This window comes from Diceros bicornis, chromosome 23, assembly GCF_020826845.1.
Source record: "Diceros bicornis minor isolate mBicDic1 chromosome 23, mDicBic1.mat.cur, whole genome shotgun sequence".
Taxonomy (NCBI): Eukaryota; Metazoa; Chordata; class Mammalia; order Perissodactyla; family Rhinocerotidae; genus Diceros; species Diceros bicornis.
Window position 1 is genome coordinate 26128807 of NC_080762.1, and position 21692 is coordinate 26150498.

General features: G+C 40.2%; 2 protein-coding genes across 2 annotated transcripts in view; both read right to left on the reverse strand.

Moving 5' to 3' along the window:
- The window catches only part of CEP57L1 (centrosomal protein 57 like 1), a 462537-nt gene that overhangs the window by 235423 nt on the left and 205422 nt on the right, over positions 1–21692 (reverse strand). The gene's annotated exons all lie outside the window — the stretch shown is intronic.
- ARMC2 (armadillo repeat containing 2) overlaps positions 1–21692 on the reverse strand; it is a 102425-nt gene that overhangs the window by 55222 nt on the left and 25511 nt on the right. Inside the window, exons 6-8 of the mRNA XM_058566508.1 lie at positions 10448–10524; positions 5557–5655; positions 1479–1654 (exon numbers count right to left, since the gene is read on the reverse strand). Coding sequence (XP_058422491.1) covers positions 1479–1654; positions 5557–5655; positions 10448–10524 — 352 coding nt within the window. The remainder of the gene's footprint in view (positions 1–1478; positions 1655–5556; positions 5656–10447; positions 10525–21692) is intronic.

The following is a 21692-nucleotide window of genomic DNA, read 5'->3' on the forward strand; positions in this document are numbered from 1 at the left end:
CGTGCTCACTGGCTGGCAGATTACTTAGCCTTTGCCCTAAAACAGGTAAATTGTGCCATGTATTTAATTAATTTGAATGGCACCTTTAATAACCAGGATAATATTTTCTCTGCAAAGCATTATTGAATTCATGCCATGTTCCTTCTTTCTTTCTCTCTCTCTCTTTTATTTATTTATTTTTTTGGTTTGGTATGGAACAAAATGTCTAGGATCCTGATGAAAAACCAAAGGCAATTGATCCCTGGGCAGCTGGCAGCTTGGGTCCTGCCCACGGCAGCTACACGGGTAGAGCCCCCCCAGCCTCACACCGGGGCTCTCCTGGCCCAAGGAGGACCCCCAAATCCAGGGCTGGAGAGGGAACTAGGCAAGCATGCAGATATCTTTTCATCTCTACTTAACAACTTTGGACTTAAATCCTCCCTGTGGTTTGTGTCCTTTTTGTTTCATTAAAGCTGATTGATCAATTATCAATGAGAGGGGATTAAAATAATACTGAAATCACTATTTCAAAGAAATGTTGCTTTCTGAGGCACATATCACAATTTTTAAAGAGAGGGTGACTAGTTTGGGATGACGGCTAAATAATAATGTAGCCTATCCAAAAAATTACATAGGATATGTAGTCAGACTATGTGTTAGACTATTCTGCTTTTTGAAAGACATCAAAATAAGAAATGGTGAGCATTCTTACTAAACTATTAGTAAGTATGCCAACACCTTTACTGTGTACTTTAAGATTTTAAATTATATGAGCTATGGGTGTTAACATAATAGCTTTTACTTTTATGAAACCAGGTAAACAAAGCTTCATTCATTGGTTTTAGCGGCTCTCTTAGAACGTTCCATAATAATTGTGTCTTATCTTTTGGTTCCAACTGTTTATGGCTTGTGACAACAAAGTGCTCCCCTCAAACAATGAGATCATTATGTTTGAGAAAGAGTTTCTACAGCCGTTTACTTAGTGTCTGGCCTTTTCTTCTAACACCTCACGGGAGCCTTCTATGACAACCTTCCCATGACCACATGCAGCTGTTTCTCTGTTTCACGCTGGTTCATGAAGCACCTGGTCATCGTGTCCATGACCCAAGTTATCTCAAGTTAGTTATTAAATCATGTGACAGAATCAAGCACCCAGCAGAAAACCACAGGCAGAAACCACAGCCTGCACTCTGATACTGATGTCCAGTCAAGTTACTTGAGCAACTGTTTTGAATGTATTTGCCTATTGTCATATTTTTTTTAATATGACACAGTCCATATTTCAGAGTTTATTTGAACACTTTTTATATACTCAGCCTTAGCTCCTTAGATAGTACTTTCTAGTTAAATCCTGGGATGTCCGATTATTACCTTAATTTTTTTTTCAAGATTCTGAACAAACACTGCATTCTAATCTTCTTTGTAACATTTACAAATCAAGCATTAAACAAAACTTTTATGTGCTACAGTCTACTAGACCAGAGGAAAGAAAAACTTACTGCTAGAATAATTTTTGCAAGTTTAAGGCTGAGCAAGTCTGAACCAACATCAACTAGTTTATATAGGGTCTTCAGGAGAATACTTCTTCTCTTAAATTTATTTCCCAGCATGTTTCCTTCCTCTAAAGCGTGATGGAGTTGTGTGCAAGCAGCACAAACCGTTTCAATGTTTTCTTCTGTCAGAGCAAAGAGAGTAAAGCAGCACTTACTAATTAAGGTCAAGGTTCCAAGTGTGTCAAACACAGTGTAAGTAAAACCCCATGATTATTTCCCTGGACATCTTCAAATCCCTGAGCTGTGTCTTTTCCCTTCTCTTATCATTTCCATCTACTTGATTTTTTTTTTCATTTTGTTGATCCATCTCCTACCATGTCGACTTATTTACTGATCAGTCAGTTAGCTTATCTAGAACACACAGTCTTTCAAAGAGTGTATGAAAGAATGGAATGGCACCTATTTCGGTTGGTCTCCTTTATTCCAAGTGCCCTCCACCTCCACCAGTGCTCTGTTCAGTCTCAGGGAATCATATCACTTGCATCTCCACCTTTAACCCTTTGTGGCATAGTTCCACGGGCCGAGAATGTTCTCCTGACCCTTGTTCCTACTGATTTTGGTCCTTCGAGGCTCTATTTACATTCTGGCTCCTCCAGAAAAGAGGTACTATTCCACATTCAACAAACAAGACCTTGCACTGTTACTTTTTACATATATATGTATGCTAAGCTCTATGTCCAGGGCCCTCAAATAGATGCCATGCTAAGTGAGTGGGAACCATGTCTTACATATCTTTGTAGCAATAGTGCACGGTACAATGAGAAGACTTCCTGCACCTCTAACATAGTGTAATGCATATTCATTATCCAATATATCTATTGATGAAAACAATGATCAATATTTTTCTATGAGAATAATGCTCATTATCTGAGAAAAGAGGGCTCATATGGAACAAAATCTCAAAATGTCACTCATCCACCATTATTTGGAGATGGTTATTAGAAAAGAGGAAAACAAAAAGAAGACTCTAGTTAGGAAACAGGGGAGACCTAGGACATTTTATTTTATAATTATAATTCTGAGGAAAGTAATTTTTGAAAGTGGTAGCCATACAAATAGGCATACAAGGAAGAAAAGTAGCACACAAAATGAAGGGAAATAAAAGAATCCAAGGTATAAGGTATTCAGTTGGAAAATACTCTCTCTGATAGATTTCATCACAAAAATTAAAAGTAGGAAACCAATCTTAAATAAATACCATAATCTGCTCTTAAAAGCCCACATAGAGGAAGTGTGCGCCTGCAGAAGGAAATGACTCAGGCCATTTTTAGCTCTTTTCAACAATAACATCTAAGAAAAAATTTTAAACCTCAATAGCTAAGTAACCTTCAATGCCTTTCAGTTATGCACTTAAATAAATGAATTGTTGGGAAATGACTTAGACTAACTTTAAATAAAGGGGAAAACTTGAACTCTATTGTGAGAAACACTTTTGTTTTGTTGTTGTATTCTTCTGTGACCGGCACTTTCTTCACAGATCCCTAGTCCAGGCTGTGGGCCACTCTCTGGTAGTGGGTGGTCTTCGAGGTATGTTTCTAATACTTCCCTCCACAAACTCTTCAGCCTGGTGGGTTCTACTCAAGAGTAGCTTTTTTAGCTTAAAAGAAATTAAAAAGAAAGGCTCAAATTTTAAACTCTTGATCAAATTAACTCTATACCAGCTGTTTTGTTACAAATGCTATATAGTCCCCAAAGGCAACTTGAATCTAAGAACTATCACGAGTCTTAGGGGCTTAAGCTGGTGAGTGAAACTTTGATGAGTACTAGAAAGCAACACAGTCTCAAAGTAATTTCTCCCCATAAGATACTTATTAATTACAAACAGACAAATAGTAACTTTACAGTGGAAAAACTTGGCAGACATCGCCTTCCCCAAGTGATCAAAGTTCACATCCCCAGTAATGGATCAAATCAGCATCTCGTGGCTCCTGATACGATGCACTGAGAAGGACATAGCGCCACTCATGCCATATACCTGCCCCAAATACCTTACTTGGACCTGATCGTGAGAAAATAACAGACAAATCCAATTTGTGGGACAGTCTATATAATAATTGGCCTGTACTCCTCAAATGCGTCAAGATCATGAAAGAGACATGACAAATCTTTGGAACTTGTGATCCAGGATTTTCTTTTTCTATAAAGGAAGTTATTAGGATAGCTGGCAAAATCTGAATAAGGTTTGTATAGTATTGTATGGTAATTTCCAGATACGTAACAGAATGCTTTGTTTCTAAAAATACGTGCCAGAGTACTTAGGCATATGGGACATCATGTCAGCAGCTTGTTCTCAAATGGTTCAAAAAGGAAAAAACAATGTGTATGTGTCCGTGTGCATGAGGAGGTGGGGTAGAGAAAAAGAGAGCAAGAAGGAGACAGAGAATGATAAAGCAAATGTGATAAAATGTTAATATTTGGGGAATCTGGGGGAAGAGCATAGTCGTAATATTCTTGCAGCTTTTCTGTAAGTCTGAAATTATGTCAAAATAAAAAGTTAAAAAAAAAAGGAAGAAAGAAAAAGAACCTCAAAAGGTCATGTAACCCAGCCCTGCTACCATTGGCTGTTCTTAAAGCTGTCTTTGGAAGAAATGCCATCCTTCAGTGTTTAATAATTCTCTAAGAAAAGAGATGCATCCACATTTCAAAACCCAAACTCCTGTTAACTTTTCTCTGGTGGTGCCCGTGGGGGCAGAACCCTCAGAACCCTGTTAAAATCCTTCAGGCTGAAGACCTCCTCCAAGCTAGGCCTTTGGGCTGCTGGCCATTCTCCCCACTGGGTTTTTCCTGGTATAGTCTCCTTAACCCTTACCCAGACTGATGGCTCTCTCAGTAGTTTTTGCACACATCTCCTAAAATAAAGGGCCCAAAGTTAAGCCAGCTCACTAACATGAGGGTGAAAATTAGTGACTCTACAGGGAAAGTCATCCTCTTCATATTCTCAGGGTTTTGAGCCACAGTGGACTCTGGTGATGACCCAATCTTGCCCATCCCTCACCTGGCAGGTGAGAAAACTACTGTGCAAAGATTAGGTGGTTCCCCACAGCCATATGCTTAGTTAGTGGCAGCAGCAGGACCAGAAACCCTGCTCAGGGCTCCCACATTAACCATGAACACCACCAAGCAGCAACAGGGAGCTGAGGAGGGGTGAGGTCATTTGAACCTTTTAGGAAGTAGGTCTTTTGCATGACTTCCCTATTTGGTTGGTAGGAAGGACTCACTTACCCTGCTTCTCCTAGGGCCTCTTCCTGTGGCTACCACGCTGGTTTGCTCATCCAAGGAGAGCTTATACCAAAATTCCTAGTGAGGGCCTACTGTGTGCTGTGTGCCAGGAACTGGGGTCAGTCCTGGAGCCATGACTGTAGCTCCACAGGAGCCCATTCCAACTTCAGAAATGGAATCCCCAAGGAGCGGCAAAGGGGGAGAAGGTGGTAGGCCATTCCCTTGACAAGCTTTCCATAGGTCACCTTTGCAGAGACCCATCGATTGTGGGCCTCTACTGCTGGGGCATTCCAGAGTACAAGGGCTGGGCACATCCCAGGCCTCTTCCTGCTCTGAGTGGCATCCTTGACACGTGTGTTCAACCTTAGGGAAATAGGACATATACATTTGGATCTAGAAAACCATGTGCACACCTGCCAAGGGTGCCAGTCTATGAGACTTAGTCAAAGTTTCAGAGGCCCTGAAAGCTGTTTTAATCTTTCACTTTCTTACGTCAACTGCCACCCTAGAGAGTTCAAATCAGCATTTCCTTGGGCAGAGGAGGTGATAATTAATTTATATTCCAAGGGGAATTTTAGAAGTAGGCTCTCTTGCTGCATTGAAAGTATAATTTTACTCACTAAAACTTAAGTTCCCATGTAATATTTAATACATACATTACTGGGTAACTAAATAGATGACTTCATTTGGTTTTGAACATGTTCACAGAAATGACAGCCAAAGTGTACTAAAAATATCAGGGCAATGGGGAACATATAAATAACTACAGATATTTCCGATTTAAAACAAAAACTGTTTTTTTTACCCTTTTCTAATTCATGCAAAATTGGTACGATCCTTGTATTCCAAAAGACATCATCCACTTCTATTTCTGTATTCTTTTCTTGCAAGTCGGCTTTAGAGACTGCAAAAGAAATCCAGAGCAGGAGAAAGAGCCATGAGAAAGGAATTGTAACTGGAGAGCTGACACAAGTCTTGGCTGAAATTAATAAACTCTAGAATTAAATTACACTTTGCCCCCAAGCCCAACTAATTCTAATTACAACTACATGTCTTCTAACCAAATCACCCCAAATTAAACTCAGATAAAATAATGTAAAAAAATTACAATTTTAAACTCTGATTGGGACACTGCATGAAGTCTTTTATTTTTTTTCATGAGGAAGAGTGGCCCTGGGCTAACATCCGTGCCCATCTTCCTCTACTTTATATGGGACGCCGCCACAGCATGGCCTGACAAGCGATGCATCGGTGCTCGCCCGGGATCTGAACCTGCGAACCCCAGACCAGGGAAGCGGAGCGCGGGCACTTAACCGCTACGCCACGGGACCAGCTCCTGCAAGTCTTATGCTTTGTAAATGTTGAAATTACTGTCAGTAAGGCAAAGTTTTGAGTTATTTTTTACTTCAACTTATCTCTCTGTGATGTGGAATAAATAGAGAACTATAGCTATGGAAAGAATAAGGATTTTGAAAATGTTTAACGAAAAATTTTCTAAGAGGGAGGCCTACAGGGACTTTCTTTCCCATAGAAAATAAAACGCACACATCATCGTGGGGCCAGCACCATTAACGCCAAGTGATTCTGGCTGGGGTCGTGGGAAAAGGCTGCGCACGGGGCGCTGACAGATCTCAATTCAAATCCCAGCTTCATTATTGACGCACTGGGTGACTGGGGGCTGGTTTCTGATCCTTTATGAGCCTCATCAGTAAAACAGAGATTAGAATATTTGCCTTCAGGGTTATGAGAATTCAAAGACATGATATAGGTAAAGCTCTGAGCCCAGTGCCCAGCATCTCACAACACTCAATTAATATGACTTTCATTTTCCTGATTGAAAAACAAACAGGTCATCACTGTCTGAAGTGTATCAGGCTGTATGGTAACTACCGACTCATCAAGAGTCCATGCTGCCAGTGAACGTGGGCTGTAGAAGAGGAAGAGCTACCACTGACTGTGTGCTTAAGATGCACAGTCTAGAGGAGGAGGTCCCTTAGGTCCTATGAGGAGGTCCCCAAACTGTCCCCATGTTCCAGATGAAGAAAGTGGGGCTCAGGACCGGCCCCGTCGCTTAGCGGTTAAGTGCGTGCGCTCTGCTGCTGGTGGCCCGGGTTCGGATCCCGGGCGTACACTGACGCACCGCTTCTCCGGCCATGCTAAGGCCGTGTCCCACATACAGCAACTAGGAGGATGGGCAACCATGACATACAACTACCTACTGGGGCTTTGGGGGGAAAAATAAATAAATAAATAAAATTTAAAAAAAAAAGAAATAATTCTAAAAAAAAAAAAAAAAGAAAGTGGGGCTCAAGGGTACTAAGTACCTGCCCAAGGTCATATAGCTCCACAGCCCTTGTCCTTGACCTCTATGCTATTTTGCCCCAGACTGGAAGGTAACATGGGTGGGAATATAAACCATATTAGAAACTGTCAATCACAAAGCCAATACCTCAGGGTCTAAAGCACTGACGGGATAGCTGGGGACCCCGCTGGTGGGAGCTCCTCAGGAGCAGCACCAGAAACCTAATCCCCAGCCACCCTTCTCTGAAGTGGCTCCCATGAGGCCGTCCCCTGGCACCCACTCTGTACTGGTTCAAGGACTCCGTGCCCTCTCTGTGCCCTGGTACCAAGTAAGTATCCACAGGGTGGGTGCCTGGACCCTAAAAATGTCACACGAAGAGTTAGAAATCATAGGGGCAATCAGAGGGTTCCACAGAGAGAGAGAGAGCGAGCGGTGCACAGCGGAAGGGTGTGTGGCCTGTATATTTTTAGGTTGTTTTAACTAAAAAGGACAAGCTGCCCAGGGAGGCCTGTGAGGAGCACAATTCCAGAGTCGCCATCTGGGTTTGAATCCTGGCTCTGCCACCTACTAGCTGGTTGACTTTGGGCAAGGTGCTTTGCTTTCCTCTGTAAAATGGGGTAACTGTGGTCATCTCCTAGTATTGGGATTATGGGCTATTAATGTCTTTCATGTGCTCCTTTGTATTTTCCAAAGCTCTAATGTTCTTGCGTTACTCTTGAAGAGAAAAAAACATAAACACATATTAAATTTCCCAAGCACGCAGTCATGATGTCACCCAGGAGAAGCAGGAAAGCTCTACAATTTACCCATCCCACCCCATACCCAGGCCCTCCCCTAACACACGCCATGCTGCACATAGCCACTCCCAGGGGCAGCAAGTCTAGGCTTGTCTTCCATCAAACCTTCCTAAGACCAGGAGGGGCCCATGCGTGCTGGGCAGGAAAAGCACTTCAGCAGCAAAAGTAAATAAAATGGGGTTGTCAGCCAAGCTGTAATTAAACAGTTTAGGCGCGGTCAATAGTCTTAAAAGCAAGTTTTCACATAATCTGTCTAAGCCAAAGCAAGAATTCACCATAAAACACACAGTTGAATTGTCTTTAGGACAAAACCAGTCCATATCTGTATGGGTTCACAACCCCTTATCCAAAGCCTTCAGGATCAGATGTGGTTTGAGATTCAGAAAATTCTGAATTTTACTCAAGAAATATGGTGCATATACTGCATATTCCATACCACCCACACCAGGGTCCTCCCGGGCCGCACCCTGCAGCAAAACAGGTGAATATTTACACCAACAAAACAGAGACTATAATTGCCCTCCCATTGGTTCAGATCAGGCATTGCTGCTAAATGAGTTTGAAAAATATTTTAGTTTTCAGAGCTTTTGAGGTTTCAGAACCACAGATAAACGATTGTAGACCACCATCTCAATCTCTTGGATCATTACTTTTACAAGTCTGCCCTAACTTTGATAAATTGGGGACATGGATTCTAAAAGTAAACATGAATATTCAAAAAGTATAAAAAACACAGTTGTTTAACTTCCCAGGTATCTGACATAGTCAAAGTCCAAAGTATGTGAATAAAAATTGACATACATGAAGTTAAGTGAAAAGCCAGAAGATAATAAGTCAGACAAATAATTTAATCAACAAATATTTATTACACACTTAACTTTATTAGAAATACAGACTTCACGTCTACTAAGTTCAAATCAGCATTTTTATCTTCCATGCAATATGCTCTTTAATGGAACAGCTCTATGAGAAACCATGATTATCAGCTCCTTTCTCAGGACAAAAAAAAAATTGATAAGATATTCACCCCAGGAAAAGTTGAATTACAGGGGTGAGCCAGAAATCACAGAACAGTTGATTTAACATTTGGAAAGGAAAGGCTCTTCCAGGCCCTTCTGAATGTTCCTAAGATTTGTTTCTTCTCAGAACAGAAGTTAGCCAGACACCACGGAATAAGCGTTTGCTTTCAACTCTCTCTTAGGAATCCTTGTGTGAGCAGTTGTGTCCAGCTACGGCCTCTCCACATCTTTACCCCTCACACACCTCCTCCAACTCTGCTCGCCACAAAAATCCCATTTTATATACCAAGCCAGTTTCTATTCTAGAAACTGAAGCATGGAACCATGTGATTACCTTTTAAGATCCACAAAAAAATAAATAAATAAAGTTTGTCTCAGTCTTGGGCAACAACCTGATATTTTAGAAAGCACTTTCATCTAGGTTCACAGTTTGCTAAAAATAAAAATTATGATTCAACAGGAAATTGGGTAAGTCAAGCAGAAATTTCAGCATGTTTTTCAAGATTTTGCTGTCTCAGTGGTTATCTTTCTTAACCACAGCTTTGAATTCTGGACACAGAAACTTGACACAATGTCTATTGGCTGATGTTTTTAGCACGTAAATGTAAGATCCTTAGCAACAATGCTGACAAGGAAATCAGCTCATCTAAGATTTTCCTGAGTACTATAGAAATTCCCATTGGCCACAAAGTCATTTTATTGATAAGAAATTAGTTTTAAAGATAATAAAATATTTTTGAACCTAATATTAGTTTGGTTTCATAAAAATTTCATGTGTACAAAAAAAGCACAAAGACCGCAACAAACACCTGTGTACCCACAATTAGTTTGGTCCATAATTAACCATATTTTCATCCTCCTTCTTATTTTAAAGAAACAAAACAATACTGATATAGTTGATGCCCTCTGTATGCCTCCCCCCAACTATTCCCTCCTCCCTCCCCCTCCAAGGGTTACCACCGTTCTAAATCAAGTCGTTATTTTTATCTTGCTTGACTTTACAATTTTACCACATAGATCTGTATCCATAAACAACGTATGTCATTGTTTTTGCAATTTCATTGTTTCATGTTAAGTTTGTACTCATTTTATTCAATATTATTCAATATTATAAATGTACTCTAGTTTATTTCTCTAACTGCTATATTCCATTGCACAAATACCTTTTGTATCATTTCTAGCCTGTGATTTATATTGTTATATTTTTCTCAATTAAACAGTTTAAAGACTCAAACTGTCTTCATATAGCTAATAAAGTTTCACTTAAGTGAGTAACAATTTTGAACTCAAGAACTATGTTGATGTCAAATTTTGCAACTTTCCAAATGCTTTTACAAAATAATTTCTGTACAATCATTAAGATCGTAATCTATAGATGTTTGAGCTGAGTAGGTAAGAATAGTAAGACTTGTGAAAATAATAAAAATAAATGTTGATGTGTGACCAAGTTGGACAAATTTCCCGGAATTTTCAAACAGTGAGCCAACTTCAGACATCTTCCACGCAGAAGTTTTTCCTACGAATGGCGAAGCTGCAGATGAAGGAGAGTTGGGGGCTCTAAGAACACAAGCTCCTCACCTGCTTTGGTTTCCAGCCTGCTCAGGTCCGAACTGTCGGGGCATGATGAGGCCCTCCCACGGCTTTTCCCCTGGTCCCTAGGAGGAAGAGGAATACACACAAAACTCAGCACAAAAAATAAAGCATTCCTCTTTCTGTGAGTGTCAAGAGTCGGCTATCCACAGTTTCTGAAGAGATCACAGAGAATTGTTTATGAAATGAGGTTTGGTGCTCTATATCCCATTTTAATCAACCTCTGATTTCCAACTAAGATTTATCTTTCAAAACAAGTCAGATTTGCTTAACAATATGAAATACAGTTACTAGAAACAATGACAACAAAAAATCCAAAGTTTACTTTGCAAATCAAAAAATTGATTAAGGATATGTACCACAAGAGGTCACTGTTACAATAAGAAAGAACTCAGCTTGAATCACAAAAGCCTAGCATTTAGGAGCTGGGTGATTCTTTCTCTCTGTCTCCAAGAAAACTGTTTCTTTTCACACAGCAGGGTCAGATCTGGAACCTAGGTCTTGTAATTTCCAATTCATTGCTCTTTCTACTACATCACAGTGTGTCCTGTTTCCATTTTTTTAAATTAAATTAATGTTCTCTGAAAATGTTTTTAGAAATATCTTAAATGCTAAAAAACTGAAGGTAAATCTATGCAGTCCCCAGATGACAAATATTTTGTCTTCCAAATAAGAGAGAGGTGGCTTGGCCAATAGCAGGATTACATACCTGGGTTTTGTTTTTTTTTTTAAATATCACCTTTTTTTTTTTTTTTGTGAGGAAGATCAGCCCTGAGCTAACATCCATGCTAATCCCCCTCTTTTTGCTGAGGAAGACTGGCTCTGAGCTAACATCTATTGCCAATCCTCCTCCTTTTTTCCCCCAAAGCCCCAGTAGATAGTTGTATGTCATAGTTGCACATCCTGCTAGTTGCTGTATGTGGGACGTGGCCTCAGCATGGCCGGAGAAGTGGTGCATCGGTGCACGCCCGGGATCCGAACCCGGGCGGCCAGTAGCAGAGCGCGTGTGCACTTAACCGCTAAGACACGGGACCGGCCCCATACCTGGGTTGTTTAAAGGTTATATTTAATGTAGAAATGGTCTATGCAGTATATAACTTCTCTTTAGCTAGAGCTGATACTTAAAAGTACTTGCTTTTAAATATCTGTGCAAAATTCCAAGGTAAAAAACACAGAGAGAATAATAGTGTAAGTTTTACAACAAAATTTCATTTTTGCCACCAAACATAATATTGACAAAAATCATAAAGGATGCATATACACGTGGCCAGCGTCAGCCATGAACATCCGTATGTGTGTCGGTTGCTCCTGCTTCCTGTGTAGTGAGATCCCCAGTGAATGTTCAGTGCTGTGTCTCGGCTCTTGGCCTCTACTACTGCCCCAAGGATTAGCTTCTCCAAATGTTACTTTTTCCATAAAGATGTCCTTTTTTTTTTTACACTTCTTTTTATCACACATAGAGAACAGATAAGTTAATCTTCCAAAAAAAAATGTCTAATTATTTAATACTCTGAAACAATTGCTTCATTTTAATATATAGTGGAAACATAGATCTGGTAGCAAGATGTCCTAGCCAGTGAAACAAAGAAATGGGGATGGGATCCTCATTATCAACACTCTCAGAGTTGAGATACAAATGAAGCAGATCCCAAAGAAGACAGAAATAAAGGAAATCAACCCCATGAAAAGGTAAAATACCAAAAGGCATGGCAGGGTGTGAGGCCAAGAAAGTTCCCATATTTATCACTCCTAGAAATAACAAGAAAGTTCTAAGACAATAGAGGCAAGGCCTTCTTTTCATCATTGTCCTAAACAGCTATTGAAATCAAGCAAGATAGTTTTCAACTAATGGCCTTCCACCGTCCCTGAGGACATGGCCAGTGATGAGGTTGCCTCCTGAAATGGCACATTTGTGTACCTCCATTTCTGAGGGAAAAATAAAGAAGGGTCCTTCTTATCGCATACAAACACTCGACAGTGCTGGGTGGTACTGGCTCTCAAGAAGAGCACGGGATTGGGACTGACTGACACTCTACATGACCATCACGGTGCAGTGGTGAGCGTGCAGGTGCTGGACCCAAACTACTTGGGTTCCAATCTTGGGTCTAACACTTACCAGCGATGTGACCTTGGGCAAGTTACTTAAACTCCCAGCCTTGGTTTCCTTATCCTAAAATGAGGGCACTGCCTCTACTCAGTCCAGTGATTGGTACACTTGAAGAACTTTATAAATAGTCAATATTATTTTTCTCTTTACTTCCGAGTCAACCAGCACCTGTCCAAGCAGTCCAGTGCTGGATGTTGTTGTGACATATAAGGTGTTGCCCTGAAAAAGTTCAAAATCTACTTTGAGAAACTAAGGAAGTTTTTTTTTAATTGTAAAGTTCCAATGGAGTTTCTAATCAAGTACTAGAATATGAAATTTAGCAGGGTGCAAGCACTAGAGGGATGCTGAAAAGGCAGTGATTACTGAGAGGGAGAAGTGGACCACAAAGTGGGCCTTATAAGAATGGGAAGTTGAATCTGCAAATGACAAGACTCCTCTCAGGAGGGGAGCAGCATGAGTGAAGGTAAAGAGGGGCATGAGGAGCCTGGGACTCAGGGCAGGGGATAATTGCACTGGGCCAGCAAGACAGAATAGAAGATTTCCGCCGGGAGGAATTGGGAACAGCTGCCTGAAACTCTGGGTTGAGTCAATGGACCCAATTAGATGGGCAATGAGGAGCTGTCATAGGTTCTTATACAAGGAAGTGGGGAGATGTAGAGTTACGCAGTGACAAGAGTATTTAGGAGACTTGGGGAGAGGTAACCAGGACTAATCCTTTGAGGGTGACAGTGGAAATGAAGAAGGAACAAATTCAAGAGATCCTATAAATGAAAAGTTGATGGGATTTGGTGGTTGATTTCAGGCAGGAGATAGAACAGAAGGTAGACCGGGAGGAACAGGATAGCAGGGTTGCCGTCAAGAGAAATGGGGAGGTTGGGGAGTAGAACAGTTTGAGGGGTAAAGCAAGTCTGAGTCCTGCCATCCTGCGTTTCTGATGAAAAATGGAACATCGGCTATGGCGGTGTGGAAATCGGAAGAGCTCTGTTCAGGATCAAAGAGGTACATAGGGACCAGAGTCATTAGAAGAGTGGCTCAAAGCCTGGAATCTCGGGGCAAAGCCTTATCGGATACTCATGGGTAAAAGACAGAAAGGAGAAAAGCAGTCCAAAGGAAAAAGAGAAATAAAATATGCTCTCATGCAGTCCAAGCATGTGGAGAAAGAGAGCATGATTAACAGTCAAAGAAGACGAGGAGTGAGGGACAACTGTCCAGTCTGGCCAGGGTAAGCCTTACAAGGCTTCCATGGAGCAGTACAGCTGAAATCCCACAGAAGAGTGAGGTGCGGAGAGCGGCATCAAGAAAAGAAAACCCCCTCCTTGCTAAAGAAGAGAAGAATGGATCACCTTATGCTCAGTGGAAATCTGTCTCCCTGTAACTTCTACCCATTGGTCTTGATTCTACTAATCAGAGACACATGAAACAAATCTTTATCCTTCTTCTTGACAATCCTTCAAATATTTAAATATGTTGAGCTCACCACTTAAAGTCATCTCCTCTGATTTAAATTCCATGGTTCTACCACTTATTAGCTGTGTGACCTCAGGTAAGATATTCACCCAAGCTTTGGTTTCCTTATCTATATATGAGGGGGTGGTAAATAATAGCATCCCTCAATGTAAGGCTATTGTGAGGATTAAGTGATATAATGCGAAATTGCTTAGCACAGTCCCAGGCACAGTAAGTACTCAATAAGTGTTTACTATTATCATGGCTGTCATCATTAATGTCATTAACAAATTTCTCCAGTCCCTTTAAGACTTTTCCTCATATGATACGGTTTCAAATCTCTTTCCCAGCCTGTTCAGTTACACTGAATGAGTGTCAGTTTGTCTGGATCCCTTTTAAAATCTGGAACCCAGCACTGAGCTAAAGATATGGCCTGAGGAGCAAAGAAAAGATATTCTAAAGGATGCAGACTAAAACTACATTAGTGGTTTTGGTGGCCACATCACAGCGTTGGTCAATTCTTGTCTTTTCTTACATAAGCAGCTAGGGCAGATTTCCCCCATCCATGTTGGACCCATCCTTATTAAATTTCACGGTGTTATATTTGCCAAAGGGTTCCTGCCTACCAGATCTTTTTGCGTCTTGATTCAGTCATCCAGTATAATTGTTCTTCTTCCTAGCTTCCTGTGCCATGTTGTTAAAGACCATAATTAAAATTTTTTATGATGATTTTTGATGTACCAAGAATAAAACAATTCCAGAAATTATTCCTTAAAGCTCTTCTGTAAAATTCTTTTTAGAGGCAGAACAACACCATTTTATTAGTTAGGCTATCTTCATCTACAAATAACAAAAACCTAATTCTAACTGACTTAAACAATAAATGGAATTTACTGGCTCATATAACCCAAAAGTCAAGCACTAGGGTGGGTTTTAGATGTGGTGTGATCAGGGCTTTGATTCCATCTTTCTGCAATTCTCTCAGCTCTGCCCTTCCTATGGTTCCATCTGTAATCAGGTCGGAGTACCCAAGAAAGTAAAATGGGTATGGCATGCCCAGGCCTCTCATCTACAGTCCACACATTTCAGAGAAAATGCAAGGTCTTCTCTTCCCAATCGTTGACAAGAATCCTACATTTCACTCTGAACAACCAGAACCAAGCTCTGTAGTCAAGGCAACGCCATACACAGACTGACTGAGTTACTACTGCCCACCCATGAATCAATCATATTGGCAACATCTCCTTCTGGACCATATATATGCCAAAGAAATAAAGTATATTTCTTTAAAAATATTCTAAAACTCAGATTTTGCTATAATTTAGACAGTTCTTCCAATTATTATGATGAAAGTTCTTTAGTCAGGGGTCAGCAAACTTTTTTTTTAAAGAGCCAGACAGTACATATTTTATACTTTGTGGGCCAAGTGGCAAAATAGAGGCTATTATGCAGGTACATTTGTAACCATTTAAAATGTAATGATTTAAAAATGTATAAACCATTCTTAGCTCAAAGGCTATAAAAAAACACAAACAAAAAAACAGGTGGCTGGCTAGATTTGGCTCCTAGGCTATAGTTTGTTGACTCCTGCTTTCAAGCAATAACGATAAAGATATTAAGAAGTAGACTAAATGGAAAGATTTGGAATTAAGAAAAAAACAATATGTTTATTTCCATTTGCAAAAATATTACATGTAAGAAAATGGGAAAGGAAATTTTAAAGGTATATTTTAAATTTTAAAGCATTTTTAAATTTTAAATATACTAATTATCATAAGCATATGATAAAAAGAAAATTTGGCAAATTTTGAGCTAAACTTTTCCTTGCCCTAAGAAAAAGACACTTCATTTTTGGAATTAGACTCAAGTTGTATAGATTCAAGTCAGGTAGTAAATATTTTAGGCTTTGCAGCCACACGGTCTCTGTCACAACTACTCAACTCTGTCGCTGTAGTACAAAAGCAGCCACAGACAATAGGGAAATGAATGAGTGTGGCTGTGTTCCAATAAAACTTTATTTACAAAACCAGGTAATAGGCTGGATTTGGTCCATGGGTCTTAGTTTGCTGAGCCCTGCTTTACAATCTCTTAGATTCCTTGACTGCAATTTGAGAATGCCACCACCCAGGGGTGGTGGTCCCTTCATCATGTCTTCATAGCCTGAAGCACCGGATACACAGTCTCGATATATTAGCACTCTGTCTTAATAACTGACGTTAAAAATAGAATTCTACTTAAACAGTTACATACAAACACAATGAAATTAAAGAACATGATTTTAAAGGAATGTTCATAGGATCAAAATTTTAAAGAAGTCCTCCAAGGTATCTTTAGCATAGGGTTGTGGCCCAAGATTTTAAAAATATATATTTAGGGGCTAGCCTGGTGGCATAGTGGTTAAGTTAGCGTGCTCCGCTTCAGTGACCCGTGGTTTGTGGGTTCAGGTCCCGGATGCAGACCTACACATCGCTCATCAAGCCATGCTGTGGCAGCATCCCACATACAAAATAGAGGAAGATTGGCACAAATGTTAGCTCAGGGCCAATCTTCCTCATTCATATACATATATATATGTATAATCTTAGTATCTTTTTCAATAATCACTAACTAGTTCTTATTCAAGGTCTATATGTATAAACTTGATTAGACACTGCTTTGTAGCTAACCATGTTAGCTTAACTTAGGCTTAAATTCCCTTGGCTTAGAGTAAAAGCCCACAGTTTCATGGCTCCCTGAACCTTCACAGCTCCACGGTTTCAAGGTACCTCCTGTGAAAAGCCTGGGAACCTCTTCCTCTGCAGCTCTGAGTGCATCAGCCTAGGGGATAGTTGCTGTGACTGCCCTCTTCCGCAGCGTGTTACTGTGGAAACGGACTCCGCACAGGTGTCCATCCTCTGCTTTCCATCTCTAATGCCCTAGTGGGGTGCTCCAGCTCACACACCACTGTCTCCCGCCACAACAGCTGCAACTCCTTCCCTTCTCCAACAGTTCTTCACACTGCTGCCTGAGAGTCACTCTCTATAGCCTCAGGACCTTTGCTCCTGCTTTACCAGGCCATCTACCTTTCTTTGAACCTGCCACCACCCAGGCAAATCCCTCTCCCCTTATGCTGCTCCTTTAGCAAAGAACACAGTGGTCTGCCCCTCTTGAAAATCAGCCTTCAGAAGGCATTCCAAACCCCACGTACCCCAGGACAGCTTCCCTCATCTTCAGAATTCAGCGGTCTCCCCTCTCAACTCCCAGGACGCTTTCTTCCGGTTCTCCTTTCATTCTTCCCACATTAGAGTTAATCACTGAACAGCGCTTCTAAAATGTTTGTATGCATTCAACTCACCTGGATAGCTTATAAAAATGCAGACTCTAATTCAGCAGGTCTGGGGCGGGGCCTAAGATTCTGCATTTCTAAGAAGCTCCCAAGTGATGATGCTGCTGTTGCTGCTCCAGGGACCACACCTGAGCAGCAAAGCCTGTGGTGTTTGCAAGTTCCTCACGGACAGGGTCCACTTTTACATCTCCCACCCTCCCTAGCACACAGCTTTGCTTACCAAGAAATGCTTATCAAATGGAAACCGTCAAATAAGGTAGCATTCTACAAAATCATTCTGTCCAATGCCTATCTTTTCCAAATGGAAACAGTTTCTCAGCCATATTATCCTTAACTTCTTAAAAGAATGACTTCATTATTTTTGAAAAAATGATATAATTATTATTATTTTTTAAGGCCAAGCAATAAAAGAAAGTACGAAGAAGATTTCAAAAAATTCATCCAGGATCCCATCACCCAGCAATAAATATTGTTCATATGTGGTAAACATCATTCCAGACATATTTTGCATATATTCAGATGAAAAGATAAAAGAATGAAAGAAGAGAAGGGTGACTTGGGGGAGGGCAGAGAAAAGATACATACAAATGGGATCATACCATACATGTCATTGTAATATAAAAGTACTAAGTATAAACTTCACTTGAATTTAACAGAGAAACAGAGATTGAGGTGAAACAGAGATTGAGGTGAAACTGAAGGAATTGTAGAACTTCAGATGAATGGGTCTTTCCAAGAGATATTAGTTTCTAAAAGATCTCTCTAAAGTTAAGAAAAAAAAATAATGAAAAACATTAGGATGCTGAAATCATTCTTTTTTGACTTTCTATTTCAATTTCAGACTGTAGCTACGGACAAATCGATTCCCTATTATGAAATGAAGTCATTAGTACTCACACTAACTCCCAAGTACCTATTTTGGTTATTAATGTTACTATTACATCGTTAAGGTTCCATAACTATCATTTTTAGAGTCGTTAAGTTTTTTTTTTTTTTAAGATTTTATTTATTTATTTATTTTTCCCCCCAAAGCCCCAGCAGATTGTTGTGTGTCATAGCTGCACATCGTTCTAGTTGCTGTATGTGGGACGCGGCCTCAGCATGGCCGGAGAAGCGGTGCGTCCGTGTGCGCCCGGGATCGGAACCCAGGCCGCCAGCAGCGGAGCACGCGCACTTAACCGCTGAGCCACGGGGCCGGCCCAAGAGTCGTTAAGTTTTAACTCAATATGAAAATCAAGTCAATACTCACCACAAATGCTTTTGCCATAGCTTCTTCATTTCTGAGTTTTGAATTTTGACTCACCATTTTGTTGTCAAAGAGTTCTCTAGAAAGTACATGAGTACTGTAGTCCCCAAGTTAATACATATTTGAAAATGTCTATCTGCTACCTTTTTACTGAAGGACAACTTGGCTGGCAATACAATTCTTGGGTTATCCTTCTTTTATTTTTTCCTTTTTTTTTTTTTTCTTTTTAATAGTGGTAACATTGGCTTATAACATTGTATAAATTTCAGGTGTACATCATTATACTTGTATTTCTACATAGATTACATCATGTTCTCATTTTCACCACCCAAATACTAATTACAATCCATCACGATACACATGTTCCTAATTACCCCTTTCACCCTCCTCCCTCCCCCCTTTCCCTCTGGTAACCACCAATCCAATCTCTGTCTCTATGTGTTTGTTTGTTGTTGTTTTTATCTACTACTTAATGAGTGAGATCATACAGTATTTGACCTTCTCTCTCTGACTTATTTCACTTTGCATAATACCCTCAATGTCCATCCATATTGTCACAAATGGCTGGATTTCATCGTTTCTTATGGCTGAGTAGTATTCCATTGTGTATATATACCACATCTTCTTCATCCATTCGTCCCTTGATGGGCACTTAGGTTGCTCCCAAGTCTTGGCTATTGTGAATAATGCTGCAATGAACACAGGGGTGCATGCATCTTTATGCATTGGTGTTTTCACGTTCTTTGGATAAACACCCAGCAGCGGAATAGCTGGATCGTATGGCAGTTCTATCCTTAATTTTTTGAGGAAACTCCATACTGTTTTCCATAGTGGCTGCATCAGTTTGCACTCCCACCAGCAGTGTATGAGAGTTCCCTTCTCTCCACATCCTCTCCAACACTTATTGTTTCCTGTCTTGTTAATCATAGCCATTCTGACGGGCGTGAGGTGATATCTCGTAGTTTTGATTTGCATTTCCCTGATAGTTAATGATGTTGAACATCTTTTCATGCGCCTGTTGGCCATCTGTATATCTTCTTTGGATAAATGTCTGTTCAGGTCTTTTGCCCATTTTTTAATTGGGTTGTTAGTTTTTTTGTTGTTGAGATTGGGTTATCCTTCTTATAGTTAAGACTTCATAGACATTACTCCTCTGTCTTCCGGCACTGAAGGATGCTCTAACGAAGCCAGAGGCAGCTGCCTCTTTCTCCTTTCATGTAACTTGCTTGTTCAGCCTGAATGGCCATTGGATATCTTCTTCCATTTATCCACCCAATCAACAATTACTAGTTGAGTGTACTGGGTAGTGTTATAGTGCTGAGACTGTTGGAAATGTCTTAGCGTGGATTATTCCATATCAAACTTGGTTGGGAAACAATGTGTCCATTTGAGCTTCAGATTCAAATCTTTATTTCAGAACATTGTCTTTTACTATGTCTTAATATCTTTCTTGTTCTTTTTGTTCTGATCTCTTCCATTCTCAGTGGGTTGTTGTGAATATCAAATGAGTTAATATAAGTAAATCACTTGAAAGAGTGCCTGGCACTTAGTTCAAAGTAAGATAGTACTAGGAGGGGACAGAAGGAGAAGGAGGATTCACTCCTTCAGGAATACAAGTGTCATGCCTCCCATATCTATCTCAATCTCTCTAACCATTTTTTATATCTTCTTATTCATTTCTTTTTCTATGATTTTCCCTAGTCTGTCCACCATGTCTTATTGCATTTTTAGCTGTTTTGTTCTCATTTTTTATTTCTAATGTGACTTTCCTCTCCATGCTTATACATTTTTCTTTCATTTCTTTTTTGAGAACTGCAAGCCTATTTTTCATCTCTTAGGTGGGCTTATAATCTCTAATTTGAACTCTTATAACCCAAAGAAGAGCTCTTTTTTCTTTTTTTAAGAAAGCAATAACATAATTTCTTTGACACTATGGAAAATTATTTTAACTTTCCTTGTTTTTGGAGGGTAAATCTATTTACGATCCATTTTCTTCATCCGCCTTTTGTTATGTTCTTAACGTATTTATGCTCGAGTCCCATGTTAACTCTTGTCCTAATGTTATTTATCCTTAAACAGAGCCATTTATTTGTTCAAGAATGAATAGGATTCACAAAGGGAGAGAACTAGGGTAATCTGTAGCTTCAAATTTGTTTTCTTGAACATCCACTCACCAAGTCTGTTATTTTTCTTGACCTGAAGTGTGTGTTCTCTTGGTTTGCGGGTGGCAGCTTGCTGTGACTCGCAGAGAAGCCATGTTACATGATAGGCTCCTTGAGTTCTAATCTAGCAAACCCCCTCCCCACATACACACACACAAACTGGCTGGCTCACAGGAAATGAGGAGACCACGTCACCCTCAGCTCCATTCCCCCCAGTCGCTTCACCATCTGGATCTTGAATGGGGTCTTTACAGGGGCATGTCCACTTCTCTCACGGCTCGCCCACATCCTTAGATCTTGTTTCTTTGATTAACGACTATTGGATACACTCTGCTGAATGAAGAGACCCACTTTTAGTGAAATTTGTTTCTTGCTCAAGGTTCTGAGGAAGTGTCTGCTCTCAAATTACCCCTTGTTTTCATCTATATTTCATAGAATCTGGCAGATTAACTAGACTCTTTTGGTTGCAATATTCCAAGTGACAAAAACGTAATCTAAGTACCACAAGCTGTCCCTGTCAAAAAAAATAAACAAATAAAGGAAAGAAGAAAGAAAGGAAGAAAGAGAAGGAAGGAAGAAAGGAAGGAAAGAAGGAGGGAGGGAGGGAAGGAGGGAGGGAAGGAAGGATGGACAAAGAAAGGAAGGAAGAAGAGAGAGAGAGAAAGAAAAAGGACCATATTGGCTCACAAAACAGAGCAGTCTACAATGTGGACATGGTGGCCTCAGGCACAGCTGGATCTAGGGGTTTATATATCATCCTCAAACTTGGTCACTATCTCCATTCCTTGTCTCTGTTGTTTATACACCACTTTCCTCTCAGAGTCACCCTCCAAAAGGCAATGAAATGGCCACTGTTGGCTCTAAGACCATATTATCTTTATAGCTTGTAAACTTGGAGAAAGAGCACTTTCCCCAAAGGCTTTGGCAAAAGTCCCAGGAAGGAATTC